Source organism: Cricetulus griseus, chromosome 3 (genome assembly GCF_003668045.3).
Source record: "Cricetulus griseus strain 17A/GY chromosome 3, alternate assembly CriGri-PICRH-1.0, whole genome shotgun sequence".
NCBI lineage: Eukaryota > Metazoa > Chordata > Mammalia > Rodentia > Cricetidae > Cricetulus > Cricetulus griseus.
This window is the reverse complement of record NC_048596.1, coordinates 81,116,482-81,133,436: the sequence shown is the minus strand read 5'-3', so window position 1 is coordinate 81,133,436 and position 16,955 is coordinate 81,116,482. Positions and strand designations below refer to the sequence as shown.

General features: G+C 45.0%; 1 protein-coding gene across 1 annotated transcript; it reads right to left on the bottom strand.

The window, feature by feature from the left end:
* Nucleotides 1-3,089: 3,089 nt before the first annotated feature.
* On the bottom strand, nucleotides 3,090-14,151 carry Umod (uromodulin). The gene is made up of 10 exons (XM_035441312.1): nucleotides 14,058-14,151; nucleotides 12,174-12,956; nucleotides 11,980-12,087; nucleotides 10,236-10,444; nucleotides 9,213-9,361; nucleotides 7,405-7,650; nucleotides 5,971-6,133; nucleotides 5,359-5,440; nucleotides 4,607-4,648; nucleotides 3,090-3,151 (listed from the first exon to the last, which is right to left on the bottom strand). The coding sequence occupies exons 1-10, from the start codon at nucleotides 14,149-14,151 to the stop codon at nucleotides 3,090-3,092; spliced, it is 1,938 nt and encodes a 645-aa protein (XP_035297203.1).
* Between the last annotated feature and the right edge of the window lie 2,804 nt (nucleotides 14,152-16,955).

The window sequence follows — 16,955 nt, the reverse complement described above, 5'->3', positions numbered from 1 at the left end:
ATGGCAGTGGAAGAATGTAGCAGAGGCTATTCACATCATGAAAGACCAGGAAGTAGAGAGTAAGACAAGTGAGCTCAGGCCTGGCCTTGAATGGTTTGTCTCTAGTGATGGACTTCTGCCAACTGCACCCCACCTCTTAGAGGGCATCCACAGCATCCAGATAGCACCACCAGCTGGGGAAAAAACTGTGGAAAGAAGGGACTGTGAAGACCACCTCAGATTCAAACTATAGCACAATTTCAAATTTACCCACAGGCTGAGTCCCAGTTTAGATGACTCTCCTTAGCTTCATATCCAGTCCTCAGATCCTTCTGAGCTTCTCCTCCTGAGTACAGACACCTGAGGTCTCTCAAACTCAGCAGCTTCCAATCTGAGCTCACCAGCTCCTCTGACTCCCCTCCTCTCCATCTCTACCATCCCCCTGGGTCGATAGCAGTGCTGCTCACCAGTCTTCCAAACTGGAGACTTGACTGTTTCCTTTCCTCCTCGGACTCAACTCCAGGAAGCTTCACATCCTATCTTTCTGCATTTCAAATACCTCTTGACTCTATCAGCTCTTCGTTTTCACTTCACCAATCCAAATTTAGGTCACCATCTTGTGAGAGGGTGATTTTAGTCCTGGTTACAGACTGGTCACTGTGCTTTCACATTCTTGCCTCCTTTGTTTCTTCTGTTTCTTCTGGAGCCTGTATTATCTATGCCCTGGGGACCTGACCCTGTTTATACTTCCTACTTTTACTTTTACTTCACTGTACCAGTTCTGCTTCAGCCAATGCCAGATTCTCTGAACTCTTTCTCATCCCCAAATGCTTGCATAATCTTTCCCCACCTAGATTTCTCTACGTTCAGCCTTTTCCAGTTTATCACCTCTTCCAGGAAGACTTTCCTAACTCTATATCCTGTTTGGTCCTCTGCTCTGTTCCCATGTCTCTCCAGCACAACTCTAATCACAGTCACTTGCATGGTCTAGTCTGTCTGTGAAGTCTGTAGGTTCTTTGAGGACAGGGATTTTGATCTTCACTGAGAAAGTATTTGTTTAACAAACAAATGGACAAAAGCAAATGCATACTGTAGGCCCTCTCTAGTGAGTCATGTGCCCAGCCAGGGTCCAGGTATCAGTCAGCCTTGATGGAAAGACACATGTTTCTGCCTCAGGACCTTTGCACTTACTATATCAGCTACCTATGACATTCTTCTTTTGCTGTCCCAGATGTCCCCAACAGGCTGGTTCACTCCTTTACTCTCCCAGTCTCTGCTTGTCAGAGAGACCATACTCTGTCATTCTTTGTGAAACAACACTCCTGTTACACTATATTGCTGTCCTTGACTTTTTCCCCCACCCCAGTGGTTGTAACCATTTGTCATGTCACATTTCATGGTTATTATTTCAAGGTATTGTCCTTACCAAAATGGTTCTGTTTTGCAAACTTGCTATTTCCTCATTACCATAAAAGTGTCTTGCACTGAATTTGGTATCTAATTATTATTCATTCATCAATAGCTAGTGGGAACATTAAGCTGTGTAACAAGCAGACAGAAAACAAGAAAGGAAATGACAAGAAAGGAGCAAAGATGGTGTTGTAACGTTTCTTCTCTGCCCCTAACCCAGCCTTTTCCTTTAGCTTCTGCTCTTGTTTTCCTTGGCCAGACCTTCCCTTCAAGTTCTGCAGCCCCTGAGTCACAACACAGGAGTCACTCGGCCTAAGCAGACTACAGACTAACTGTGGCTGGGATAGCACTGGACTAGCCTATAGGCCACATGCACAGCTCTTATGTAACAGCAAGAGGCCTGCACATTCTGTGTGTGCCTGTGTGTGATAAGAGCTCTTAACATAAGACACGCTGTCCCTGTAACCCTTGCTTCAAATCCACATGTGTGGCTTTCCCTCATGTGAGGCCTTGACCTCCTCTGGAAAGTCCCAGTGGGAGGCCAGAGAACCAGGTGAGTCAGAGAATAGAGTTCCCATCAGCATTGGTGACATTATTTTTTCTAGAGACCTTTGGGATCTCTGGGTGTCTGAGCATAGATAAGATCTGGTTCCTGTTCATGTATGAGACCCCACAAAGACTCTCTAGCAATGGAAAGGGGGTGGGTGTGCTCCCCTCTACTGCTAAGGCAGGAGTAAAGATCTGCAACTTTAGGGTTGGGACGTAGAAGCCCAGTGAGCAGGAGTCCTAAGGAGGCACAAGACACCTGTCATTGCTTCTACTTCTCTTCTCTAAGACCTGAGATTCCTGAAGGCAGGGACTGGTTCTGTCTCATTTGCCAATGTTTCTTAGCTCCCAGTCTAGGCCTTGAACATGTGAAGTTCTCAAAGTCCATTTATGGAAAACAAAGTGTGCCCTGTGAGGGCATCATGGCTATCCCATTGCAAATCATCAGCCACCTCCCGTTGTCAGCTAAACTCCCAATTTCTGGAGTCCCTGGAAGCCTTTTGAATTGCATATTCAGGCTCTGAAGCACAGTTTATGCCTGCTTTGCTCACTGCCTGTATTAGCTGTTATATCCCTGGCATAGCTTAGTAACTGGCATGGTAGCAGCTTAGCAAACATTGACTGAATGAAAGGATGGATTTATATATGAATGGATAGGCAGGTGACATTCAGACACATTGTGTGCCTTATCTAAGGTAGCACAGCAGAACACTTGTTCTAAGAGCCCAGTTTCTTGGAGCAGCTGTGAAGTCCATAAAGATAGGGAAAGGGCCTGTTTTATTCCCACTGTGTGGTGCTCAGTACAACAGACAGTACTCACAGTGATTATGTACTCAGTAAATATTTGAATTAATGATTCCAAAGGCTGATGCTTTAAACTTACTATTATTATTATTATTATTATTATTATTATTATTATTATTATTATTTGATGAGATGGGGCTTCATGTACAGATCAATCACAAGTCTCAATTGGAGAGAGAAAAACATTGAAAGATACCAATTTGGTTTTGATAGTGAGGATTAAAGAGGGAAAATAAGTGTAAGCTGGAGGCAGTATGAGCTCCCTCTCTTATGACTGGAAACCAGCATGCATCTCCCCTCTTGGCCAGCAGGAAGTGAGCTAGGAACCACACCAGGTTTCCTTTTGTCCATCAGTGAAATGTCAGGGTCAAAGTGGCTGAGAGAAACAGAGGCAGCCAGATGCTCAGGAGTCCTAAAAGGAAAAAAAATATATTGGTATATGGCAGTTGCTGGTGTACTTTTGTGTAAAGAATATGACACTTTCCTACAGACTAGCCAAGAAGGAAGGTACCCTGTCTGGATGAGGAAGTTCAAAAAAGGTGTCTACATGGAGTGGGGAGGTGGATAAAGCTCCATTCCATGCAGGTTAGTCTGGAAAAGACAATTGTGTCTCCGGCAGTACTTGGTGTGCACTCTCATGTAATACCTAACACACCCTACCATCCTAGAGACCTGTAGACTAGTCACAGGGGACACGCCTATGTCATGGGAGAACCGTGACTTCCAGTTTTGAACTCAGTGGTCCAGAACTCATGCCAAACACAAGGTCATTGTGGCAGCTCTCTTAGACTAGGGTTCCACAAGCCAAGAAAAGCAATGGCTGTGTGGATTCAGTTTTTATCCGGAGTGTCAAATAAAGCAGCAGGCATAAGAAAAGGCCACAAAAATGTCACCAGTTCCTGGATTTTGTGGTTTGATGCTTGAAGAAGCAAAAGAAAAAAAAAAAAAAAAGGAGTTTCTTGTTTGTCTGGTATGCTCAATGCACTACTAAGCGTGGTTCTTGGCAAATAATGGCCCTCAACAAATATTTGTGACCTATAGAACAGCTCCTGAAGGTGTTAGAGATGAGTCTCAGTTTCAGGAAGAGCAAAGAAAAGGACAGGTGTGCATATCTTTGGGGAAACAGGGTTATAATAAATATATGTGGATATCTGAGCAGCTAACATGCATGCAGACAACTGCAGCTGTGTGTACATCTGTGTATAAAGACACATGTATTCTGTGATCTGTGTGTGCAGATACAAATGTGTGTGATGAGCATGTGTATATATGAACATTTATGATCTGTACGTACATTACGAGTATTGTGATATGTTGCAGATATGAGTGTGTACAGTCTGTGTGCAGATATGAGTGTGTATGATCTGTGTGTAATGTGAAAGTGGGTAACCTATGTGCAAATTTGAGTACATATGGTCTGTTTGCCCATGAATGTATGTGCAGATGTGAATGGGTGTGATCTGTGTGTATATGGGTGTCTATGGTTTGTGTACAGACATGTATATGATCCCTGTGCACATGAGTGTGTGTGCAGATAGGAATGTGTGTGATATGTGTATATTCAGATATGTACAAGTATGCATACAGAAATAAAGGTGTGTAGCATCTGTGTACAGATATGAACTTGTGTGCAAACATACCTGGATACTGCATTCTCTCAGGTTGTTGGGTCACATCTGTGTTCCCACACACTACTATGAGACAGCACAAATGTGTGTGTGAGTACAGGCAAGGTCGAGGCATTTCCATCACCTCTTGGCAGCTCAGGCTCTTAAGGCTAGGCCTTCCAACCCACTAAGACCCCCAGATAGAAGCCACGGAGGAGTGTCATGGATCAGGTAACCACACAGAAAGGACCTAAACTTACTCAAGTCGCTGGAAGCAGCCTTGGACACAGAGGCCTGGATAGCTTTGGGAGAAACAGAAAGATCTGTGAGAAGTGAGGCGCATAGCTTGCAAGGGGGCTGAGAAAAGCTCCCTCAATCTTCTCCTCTATCAGCCGGGGTCATCTTTCTGAAGCCCAGATCTGGTCACATCACTCCCCTGCACTGGATCCACATAGAGCCACATCCATATTGCCTTCAGAAGAAAGACTTAAAACTTATCAGGATCTACAAATCCCCACAGAGCTAGCCTCACCTATCCAAGTTTATTGACCACCAATGGCCTAGCTGCCCTCAGTTCTCCTAACAGACTGCTTCTCCTTAGTCTTCCCCCATCACCAAGACTAGGTCCGGTTCCCTTGTCAGAAAGCTTCAAACTCTGTTTACACTTTCTTCCTGTACTTAAGGCAACTGCAGTTCTACACATCTGAATGATGCTATTTGGACAGTGTTTCCTCTACAGTTCCATAAGATCTAAAGCAGCGGGATTTGTTCTGTTTGTCGCAAGATACTAAATCAAAGTAAAGCAAGTCTCAGCAATGGATGAATGAGTAATCAATGAATGAATGAATGAATTCACTACAACTGGTAAAAGAGGAAGGCAGCTGATAGCCCACCCTACACCAGAGAATGCACTGTTCCTCACTCTCTGGTTCCCAGTAAGATCTAAGAAGCCAGGTTCTGCCACCTTGCCTTTTCCCCATTCAGGTACATGACAACAGAATAGATCTCTCACCTTGCCGTGTGATGGGGCCCAAGTTCAGGACACGGGTCTGATCTATGAAGTTCCCACTTCTAACTCTGGTACCAGAGCAAGTCTGCAAGGGAAGGGTGACATAGAAAATCACTCATGGATGGAGAAGTTGGCATGTGATCCTCGCATGAGAAGTGAGCAGCCAGTTCAGAAAAGCATCCTCCTGCCTCCTACTGGAGATAGGGGATCACATCCCAGCCCTACCCCTTACTGTGACTGTGGCCAAGTCACTTAAGTTCTCACAGCTTTTCCAATTGAGAAAATGAGGTACTACCTCCCCCGGGGGAATTTACGTTACAACACCTGAGTTGCATACAACACTGAAGGTTTAAGTTTCTGTCATTGGGAAATAAGCTTGCAGCTTGCAAATAAGGTCAATTTATCAGCCAAGCCCCCGAGATCACCACCACTTCCTGACTTCCAGGTAGCACAGGTGTCCTGACTGGCCTTGCCCACTCTGTTTTGCAGCTCTGTGCTCTTGTGTTAAAATAGGAAAACACCCCAGATGCATGTCTTCCTTTATGGTTCTGGCCAAATGTCTTAGTGATAGAGATGGGCATTCCAGCAGGCTGTTGTAGTGGGGGCATGACTCACAGGTTTGCACTTTTCATTCACAGCGTCACACAGGTACACCTCACAGTGCAGGTAGACAAGGTCGTAATTGCCTGCAAACCGGAACATCTGAACAGAAAATCGTCCCTGAGGGGACTCGCCATTCTCCATCACCTGAATGGTTGTATCCTCTGTGTGTGGACATCTGAATGGGGAACATTAAGACATATGACTAGAATTGGTGAAGACAAGACTCTGGAGCTCTACTTCCTGGGCTTAAATACCACATTGCTGCCTGTTAGCTGTGTGACTTTGGGCAGCCCATTAAACCTCTCTGTGTCTCAAATTCTCCATATGCATATTGGAGTAATGTCAAAAGATAATTGTGAGGATTAACTTAGTTTTCCAAAGTGCTTAGAACAGAGTGAGGCACACAGTAGATGCAACCTGTGTCTGAGGCTAAAGAAAAAAGATAAAATTCTTCAACCACAGAGTTGGAACAATCCAGAAGTTCATTCTCATTGCCAAGAAAATATAGTTAAGAACCATTAACTATTTTGTGCTATCTAATATGTGCCTAAAACAGCAGAAGCCAGGGAGTCCAGCCAGCCACTGAGCCAACAGACGTGTGTGCACCCATTTGTAATGCCCATAGCGGCATCCAAACACAGCTGCTAAAAGAAACAAACCGACATGCAGAAGACGCTCACATGTGTGCCAGGCATTCTAGGAAGTTTCTGCACCATGGGCTGAAAATCCTCTCCCTCCCCGACTTCATTTGTCCAAGAGGTTTTCCCTCACGAATGCGCTACATATTTCACTTTCATTTAATTGTCTGTATTGCCTTTGGAATTTAAGTTGTATGAGTGTAGAAGGTTTCATCTCTTCTCTTCACCATGGTACCCACAATGTCTGGTACACAGCAAACTTTCAAAATATCTGTTTAATTTATCTATGGTCTTTTAAGGAAGAGACAGCACATCTACACACTCCCAGTTTCAACTGCTCTTGGCTAATCATGTCCATCACCTACTCTTCCTAGCCGGGCCCTGGTTGCCTATTGCTCTAAGCCTGCCTTTTCATCAGATTTCTTATATGTTCTAAGTCAGGGATGCCCACTTGGTCCTCCAGTGAACACATGCAACCCTCTTCAGATACAATGCTATCTCGAGGAATGCATAGAAAATCAATTAAGACGAAGTACACGTCTTAAAATGTTTAAGCATTTGGTATGTGTTTTATACACTTGCAATACATTTGATAATGTATTATATAATAAGATCTAGGGAGAATTCTAATGAAATGGCACCTAAAAACTACTAGGTAGCATAGATAGATCCCTGTATTCAGCATAGGCCAGAATGATAAATTTAATCTATAAGATCACGAACATAAAAGTTTATTTTCCCCCCATTAATTCTAAAGACATATCCCCAAGCCCCATCCATGACCCCCAAGTAGAATCCACTGTTTTACCTGTCCTGGATAATGAAGTATTTCACAGGGTCTGTGGAGTTGCTACTGGGTGTGGCATAGCAGTTGGTCATTAGCAGTACAAACTGGGACAAGTCACCCCCATCCAGCATGGTGCCCACATACAGAAAAGCCTCCGTGGACAGCATCACAGAGGGGCCTTGGTAGGGCTGTGTGTAGGCAGGGCTCTGGAACAGAGCCATCCGCACAGTGAACATGCCTGTTCCACCCACGCTGATGTTCAGGGCACTGCAGAGGAAGAAGATCTGTGAGAGAACTAGGTTGCAAATACTCAGAGGTGGCTATCCTTTCAGTCATTTCCTTGCAGGAATCTGGCCATTTCATTCAGTAGCAGGACTGAACATCTCACCACTGCTTGGCAGCCTTCCATGAGCACTCGGAGGCTTGGGGTGTTGGGTGGTGTTGGGGAGAAACCCTCTCTGATTGAGCAGGTCTATGGTGAGCCTCAAGGATCTGCATCTCTAACAAGCTCCTTATGGTGCTGATGTTACAGATCAATAGACTGTATCTTGAGTCACATGTCCAGGGCACTACTGGTGTCCCCTTCCATCCTTCAAAATAGGATAAATTCTTGAGGGACCTGCCTGGACTTCTTGAGTTTCAGCCTTCAACAGGTAAAAAGAGATGAGCTGTTAGGAGTCTATGGACTTGAGCTCTGAGGATCTGTCAAGGAGTTCCTTCCAATCCCTACATCAGACTGGGTCTTATGGGTTGTTTCTAATCACCGATGCGCATTTCACTGTCTGATCTCTCATAGGAAACAGAGAGGGAGGGAAGACAGATAGAGAGAGAGAGTTGTGTCACACAAAATACCTAGCAATGCAGAGGTCCACTTCACAAAGAGAACAGGCTGAGACTTCCTTGAGCCCCAGAGAGGTTTGCCCACATACCTGCTGCTCTCTGGCACCTTGAAGGCAGGCCTAGGACTTGGTTATATTATTCCAGGGCACTTCCTAGCCAAGAAATCTCCATCCAATAGCATGCAATGAGCAAGACACACACACACATACACACGCACGCACGTGCACAAACATATCAGCCCAGCACTCTTCCTGAGTTTGCATCTTCTGGGGCTACTGTTAGCCTCTTGTGAGATGTTTCACATAAAGAACTTAACATCATGTCTGGCATACAACAAATGCTCAATGAACACTAGTGATTGCAACTGTTATCCTTCCCCTCATGAGCATCAGTGGCCTGTGACTCATCAACTCAGAGATGTTCAGTTTTATTTAGTAATGGGATTGTTCTATTTTTTCCACCAAAATGGTTGGAGCTTCCCTGGTTTGCCTCTCCAGCTACCTTTTTGCCCAAACAAGGCACCTCTAAAGGGCATGATCAATAAATACCTCTTTAATCAGAGATCTTCAACTCAGAGAAGGATGGAAGCTGAGATCTAAATATAAGATATGATTGCCCAGAGTCCCCTCCAGAAGCAGGGTCACCCTTCCTTCCAGAAACCCCCTTTGCAGAACATCACTGTCCTAAGAAAGGCCATGCAAGCATTGTTAAAGCCCCTTGGCAAATGAGGACAACAGTTGTATGGTTGTTATGGGTTACCAAGGCTATCCAGTTAATATATGGCAGAGTCTAAGTTGGAATCATCTGGGTTCTGAAATTCCTCACTAGGTGTCCCCACTAAGCAAGCCTGCTCTCCAGACTCCAAATTCAGCTCCTACTTGTAAGGGCAACTGAAGATCTCATGGCTGAGGAGATGAGAGATTGAGGAGCTGAGGGGCTGAGGGGTGAAGCCTCCCAGGAGCACTGGAGGTCATTATTGGTGGCCACACCTGACCATGGGTTGTAAGGAGGTCTTCAGGCTGACTTTCATGTCCAGGGGGTAAGAGCATTCAAAGTTGATTCTGATGTTGACATCACGAATGATCATCTCCTTTGCCAGATAGAGGGTGTTGCTGTAGGTGGCATGGGTTTCATTTGTCTGTAGTGGGTGAAGAGGAGTAGGAGAAAGGGACATGAGACCCTAGGCAGGGTTTTATAGCCAGTGTATTTATCTATGGACTCCTGAAAGCTGCCCTCCCAGTCTCTGTGTTAGAATAGCAGTGACTTTAGGGGCAGATGTCATGTTCCAGGCCCTGACCTTCATTCTCCTCCTGCATCATCCTACCAATGCTTCCAATGGCATAAAGAGGCAGGACTGCTAAATCCCTGCTTCATGGATGAAGGGGTGGAGGTTCACAGTTCCTGAAAACTCAGTATGCCCATGCAGAGCATGGTATCTATAAAACCCGAATGGTGGCATGAATACTCCATAAAACCTGGACTAGTTTCAAAACTGCAGTCCAAACTGAAAATCATATGCAAGCTATCACTAATAATATTCAAGTTATTACTAATTTCATTTCACATTGTCCTTGACAATGGCAATTTCTTCCTTCCTTCCTTTACCTTTGCTCCTCCCAATTTTTCCTTCCAGGGATGAAGGAGGCAGCATTTAATAGCTGATCTCCACAGAGGCCTCTAGGGGTGAGGCTCTTCTCGGGATCCCTGGACACAGGCAGGCTTGCTTCTGGTCCCAGTATTAACCTTAGTTGTTAGAAGCCATCACTGGCAAACTAGTTCTTCCTTTCCCATCTTTAGAATGGTGAGTCATCCTTATAGATAGATCAAGCTCACACCAGACACATGTATTAATTGAATCCTAGCATCCCTACAGAGAAGTAGCAATCCCTCCATGTTGAAGTTATTTAGTCATGGGTCAAACAACTCACCAGAAGATCATACAAGGTGTGTACTTAGGGCTTAAATAGGCACCAACCACTCCAACCCTGATGTCACCAAAGGCAAGAACTTACCCTCAACACTGTCCCACAGGGGCCATCCTGGGCAGGGGTCACCACGGACATCCAGTCTCTTTCACCCTTCTCACTGAAGCCTGAGCACTGATTGTCATTCAGGTACATGAAGACCTTCATAAAGCCCAGACTCTGCAGCTGGCATTTGCTAAGGGACATCTTGATATCATTGGCCCCACACTCTAGCCAGTACTCCAGTTGGGAGACATCTGAAAAGGCCAGGAACATGATTAGGAGCCTATTCCTCCATGGCCAGACATGTCCCCAGGGACCCAGCATGATTGCTGGGCTGGCCACCAGATGGTGGCACTTAAGATGCCTTGGGCTAATCACAGTCTCCCATCAGACAAAATTGAATTATGAACATCAATGTGTGGGTCCAACCACCAGCCGTCCAGCTTCATGTTCCCTTAACAGTGGATTGTATACAAAATGTAAGGTAGTCTGAGGGCCTTTCACTGGCTAAACAACATTGAACCCAGATGAAAGAGAAAAAGAAAGTGTTGATTGCCATTCTTTGGTATCCTTGCTACTCCAGGTGCCAGCCCCCCACTGGCAGTGATTCTGATGATATATGCTGATTAGTTTCCCTCTTAGACAAAGAGCAGGCTCGGGGTTTGGAGTAGGGAATATTTTTCAAGTATTTGGGGGCTGGTGTGGTGGCTCAGCTGGTAAAGGGATTTGCTGACAAGCCTTACTACCTGAGTTCAGTCCCTAGGACCTATATAGTAGAAAAACAGAACCAATTCCCACATGTTGTCCTCCAATCTCCACAGATGTGCCATGGCTCTTGAGCCACTCCTCACATATGATGCACACACACACACACACACACACACACACACACACACACACTTTTTGACGTTTTTCTTAATTTTTCATTTTTAGTGTTAAGTATTTTGCTGAAGCACTATACTATACATCTGTAGAAATGTAATGACTTCCTTTCCATTGTGTTCCTTTTTACTGTTAACTTTGTGAGGTGTCACTTGCAAATGCAGCATGGCCACCCACACTCTGAATCAAGCTCAAGGAGACAATCCCAACAAGTTGGAGAAGAATGTGTTCATTATAACATTCACCACACATATAGTGCTTGGATATACACAGAATCAGACCATCATCATGACACGTGACCCAAGTCTGGAAAAGATTTAGTTGTCTTCAGTGACACCATGAAGAATCAGGCTGAGAGAGGACCAGTACCATGCCCGGCATCCCACACTGGCCACACAGGACTGCTGTAGTCAGTTTCTGATGTGCCAAGTGGCTCTGTAGCTTCTGGTTACCTGGTGGGCTTGTCATGGTGTGGGGTCCTCAAAAAGAAGGAACTAGGGGGCTGGAGAGATGGCTCAGCAGTTAAGAATACTAGCTGCTCTTTCAGTGGACCCAGGTTCAATTCCCAGCACCCACATGGCAGCTCATAACTGTCTGTAACCTCTGTTCTAGAGGATCCGACACCCTCACACAGACCTACATGTAGGCAAAACATCAATGTAAATAAAATACAAATAAATAAATTAATAAAATACAAAACAAAACCAAAGAAGGAACTGGGTAGGAAGAGGTCCCCCCAGTCCCTACTTTGGAGCCAATTGAGGAGAAGCCCAAAGCAGCCCAGGCTATTAGTGACCTTTCCTTCTTACTGATTGGATATTTGTCCTTTAGTCACAGGCCCACACAAGCATAAGCCTCACTCTTAAGCACTGATCATTTTCTCAACAAATATCCCTCTGGGTCTCACCTGTGATGTTGACGTCCTGTTTACACTGGCAGCGCCATCTGCCGTTATCAGATACACAAACCTCGTCTACCCCACACTCTTCGCAAGTCCCCTCCACGGAGGTAGGATCTGCAATATTACCAAGACATACACAGTCACCAGTTTGTGCCTCAAGACTCCTGCAGACTAAGGATGTAGGGCGTTGCTAATCTCACCTGTGCAGTAAGCCAGATTGCATTCGGGGGGCGCAGTCAGGTTGTAAACATAGTAGCCACCTGTGCAGGCCTTCACCTGGATCTGTGTGGACCACAGACAGCAGTGGCCACTCCAGTGCGCACAGGCTGTGCGGCTCACGATGCCCTCTCTGCTCGAAGGATGAGAGCCATTGAGCCACATGGGTGCAGCTGTGTTGCATCGCAGGACCGGCACACAGGTCTCAGCCATCCTCACACCACCATGGCCTGTGAACCGGTACCAGCCGTATAGATCTAAGTCACAGGAGTATCCAGCACCATACTCCACACTGCGCCAGTACTCAGCCAGGGTCTTGTGCACATTGCAGGGGTCCTCACACACCAGTGCTCCATCCGGGCCCTGGGGCAAGCAGTCCAGCCCTGGCCCACAGGAGCCTGGGGAGCATGCACAATGCCAGCCATCCCCTTCATAGCCCTTGGGACACACGCACGAGTAGTTGCCCTCCGTGTTGACACAGGTGGCTAGGGCATGGCAGTCACTGAGTCCCAGCTCTGTGCATTCATCCACATCAGTGCAGCCCAGCTCAGGCGTCAGACGGAAGCCATCCTGGCAGGTGCAGTCATAGGAACCCAGTGTGTTCACACAGATGCTGTTGTCAGAGCAGTTGTGAGCTCGAGGGATGGCACATTCATCCACATCCTCACACTCCAGCCCATCACCAGTGAAGCCCGTCAGGCAGGAACATGTCGTGGCTGTTCCATCCTGCATGCAGGTGGCATTACTGTGGCATTCGGAACACTTTTCTGCGGACAGAAGATCCCAACCTCAGAACCCCGGGCAGCTGGGCAGATGTCTGAGCACAGATTCTTCCCTGCTTCTCAAAGGACTTGTAACCTTACTGACACCTTTGAAACCCACCCACCCTGCCTCTCCTGAGTAGATTCTTCATCTAGTTAAACATGACCTTCCTTTTGTGCCTTCTTTTAAAATGTCCGCATTGTCAGATCTGTGGTCATAACACACAATACTCTTGATATTTGTGAAGGATGCCACAATAAGCTGCCACCCCTTCCCAGCCTTTTCAATAGTTTGTCCCTTCTGCCCAGATCCAATTCTCTTCCTGTGCAGCCTTCACCAAGACCCCGTCCAGTGTCCCTTCTCTCTGAAGACTGTTCTCAGCCCATTTGACAGGACACTAATACTCGCTTTCAACAGTGAAAAGAAAAAAGCTGTTGTTTAGTGTTCCTTACTTAACTGCATGTCTGACAGAAGATCTGCACTTGTCATTCTGAACCTTACTTACCAGTGGCACTGTTTTAATTTATCTTTATTCACAGGCATGAACATTGAGATTCAGAAGGAGTAAGTCCCTCACAAGTTGCCAAACATGATACACATGCTTGGCATGGCCACAGAACATGTGCTTTAACCAAGACCTCACAATTGTATTTACTGTGACTCCAGAGTACTCCAGGATGGAAGCCCCATGGAATGACCCACACTTAAAGGAGAGGTGCCGGTGAGCCATTTGGGGCTGTTGAAATCTCCTATGGATCTGGACATGTTTGTGACTTTACAGTGAAGTGCAGGAAAGATTCAGAGATGTTCTAGCCCTTTGCCCCAACATCAGCATCACCCAACCTGGGTATTAATTCAAAGTCTTGGACCCCCTTATCAGACATACTAAACCAGAATTTTTATCTTAGCAAAACTTACAAGTAAGACAAGTAAGTCCTGGGCACATTACAATCCACAAAATGGGCTTAGAATAAAGATCATGTCAAATGTGCTAAAAGATGCTTAATCTTAACTAAGGATTTACTTATTAAGGATTTACTTAAGCACAGGAAACAGTACTACATACACATGTACACATACACATGCACACATACATGCACTCTTACTTGCTTCTGATGAGTTACTGGCTCCAACTGCAGTGAACCAAGGGGTTACCAACATTACCATCAGTATCCAGGGCAAAGAGAACAGCTGCCTCATCCTTCCTGTTCTTCCCTCTATTTCTGGTCCTGGAAACACCTGCCCAAAGGTAATGGTGGGTTATGTGTTTTCCCCTGTGTTTCTGATGCCTGAAATCCTGAGAACAGGCATGAGCGAGGCACATGTGGAGCAAATGCCCCTCCCCACAGACAGAAGGGATGCTTCGGTTGTGCACCATTTATGTGGACGAGGAAGCAACATCTGTATAGATGAGAAGGCACCATTTATATGGATCAGGAAAAGTGTGGTGCTGCAGCTCTAGCTTTGGTGGGTTTCTGAAGCATCTGTGGACACAGCCCTACTCCTTACTCATGACCCATCCACCCAAACTCCATGTATTACACATTTTTAAGAATTGAATCTTTTGTTTGGAGTAAAAAAATCACAAGATGGGGTGGTGCTGTGTACTCACAACCTTATTAGAGGGCTTTTACAGACAGCTCCTGATATCTGAACTTACAGTTTTCTCATACCTTCTTACTCATTCAACAAACATTTTTTGTTTGGCTACTCTGTGCCAAACAAAGAGCTAAATACCAAGGAGAATCATGAATACAGTTAACATCTTCACACAGGTTATGTAAAGAAATGACACAATATACGGAACTCTAGAGATGATTAGCTTAACAATAGTACATATTACTGTTTTCAAAATGATTGTGATTGCAACAGGTAAAATAATTCTAGATGGATGCAAGTATTCCCTAAGTTTTATGCAGCAAGCTAGGGTGGCATCAGAGGTAAACACTTGGGAACTGATCTGAAACAGAGCCCAGTCCCTGTGTTACCTATCACAGCACTGTGACACCAGGTGATGTGTTCTGGTCTTCTTATCTATGCAATGAGGACCACCTCTTCCACCAACTGGTGTATAGATGATGTCAGGCCTAGTTCTATACTCAAATAACTTGTGTGCAAGAACAAATGTTCTCAGGGCTGGGGAGATAGCTCAGTAGTTAACAGTGCCCACTGCTCTTGCAGAGGACCTGGATCAGGTGCCCAGTAGCCACAGTAGGCAGCTGAAACTCCAGTTTTAGGAATTTCAGCACCCTCTAGCTCTTAGGGTAAATGTACATAAATGTTGCCCATAAATTCATGCAATTACACACACACTAACATAAATAAAAATAATAAATATATTTTTAAAAACAAATATTTTTTAGACTTCTGAATCTGAGATATAAGAAACACAAAAAACAGATGGATAGATAGATAAAAGTTTTATAAGATAATGCTTATCCTTACAATGTCTGTTGCTTGATGACATTGTCTATTTAATGAAGAAAATTCTAATAAAAATCACATGATCTCATGACCTACTGTAGTTTGGAAAGCACTGTGGCACTCCCATGGTTAACATAAATGACATATGTAAAAACTCAGCACATAGCCTATACTTTTGTTAACTGCCATAACACCAGTACTTAGCACATAGCATATGCTTCATGAATACTTCTGATTGAAGGAAAAATAGCTAGCCTCTAAGAGAGGTTGACATATCACAGATCACAAAGTTGACAATCAGTTGAGAAATGAGACTTGCTGCTCTGACCCCAGTGTCCAGAAGCTGAATTTCTTCAGCCACCTCCCTCAAGGAGAATGGGGATAGATAGGAGAGAAGTGGACACAGGAGATGATGGCTCCAGATAGCCTTACCTGAACCCAGGAAGACAGGACTGGTCCATTCCTAAGTAAGTGCTTCTGATCAATATATACACAACTGCCCTTGGCTGGCACGCTCTCCTCCAATTATTCTCTGCTTCTGATCCTAAGATTGTTTCTGTGGGGGTAGGTAGAATTTTTCTTTCCTTTTGGCAGTGTTCACCTTTTCCAACCCATGAGACTGCTATTTTTTGATTGACATTGGGGGTCACACCTGTGTCTGGAAATACAAGGTCTCTGTTTTTCACCTTTTGGTGGCAAGACATTCCTGAGTTAGACATTAACTGGCAAAGCAGTGCTAAGATGCTGGGCTCTTTTCTTGGTCCTGGGCAAGGACGAGATGGGTCCCAAGCCCAAGGGGCCAGACAGAAGGCAGTATGTGAAGCCACCTTGTGTTAGGATAAAAGGAATACCTGCTTTGAAGCTGGAACATACACCTCCTCTGAAGAACAGCCTCAGATCAGCTCTGTCATCTAGAGTCCTGATTGAAAGGAGCAAGAGTCTACAGTTAACCTCTGTAGACCAGAAGGCTTGAAGACAAGAATGTCCTAGCAGTGGAGGGTCCTTGGGCTGAGGAACAACCTTGTAATTGAACATGCTGAGTTTGCCTGGGTCCACTCTGAGTTTTATCCCAGGGAATTTAACTATTCTTTTACATGAGACCATTTTATTCACCTCAAAAATGAGATGCCTCTCCCCATGAGCTGTGATGGTGGTTAACAGAGATGATGCAAGTAGAAACACATGGTGATGTTTGAGTCAAGCTAATTCTGTGATGGGTGATTTGTTGATATGGAGTCACAGAGATAGAGTCACTAGAGATCAAGCCACAAGCCACACCTCCTGACCTAGTCCCATATAGGTGACAACCCAAAACTTGGTAGAACAGATGTCAGTATGTTGAGAAAAATCCAATACATGTACACTTTGACTGTATAGGAAGCATGATCATGACAACCACATTGACTTTCTTGGGACGTCTCTTATTCTGTCCCCTTCATAATTTCCTAGACGTAAACATTTTAAATCAGTGTGTACTTTTAAGAATGTTGATAGCTCTTTCCAAACAGCACCCCAGTGATATTTTTAAAATAAATTTATAGGAACTGAGGATGTAGCTCAGTTGTTGGAATGGCTGTCTA

What these genes read in the sequence shown, in the direction of transcription:
- Umod (XM_035441312.1), bottom strand. Translation starts at nt 14,151, where the DNA reads ATGAGGCAGCTGTTCTCTTTGCCCTGGATACTGATGGTAATGTTGGTA. An exon ending in CCTGTGGGACAGTGTTGAGG is followed by an intron (nt 9,362 to 10,235) that starts GTAAGTTCTTGC and finishes CACCCACTACAG; the next exon opens with ACAAATGAAACCCATGCCAC. An exon ending in GGGCCCCATCACACGGCAAG is followed by an intron (nt 4,649 to 5,358) that starts GTGAGAGATCTA and finishes TTTCTCCCAAAG; the next exon opens with CTATCCAGGCCTCTGTGTCC.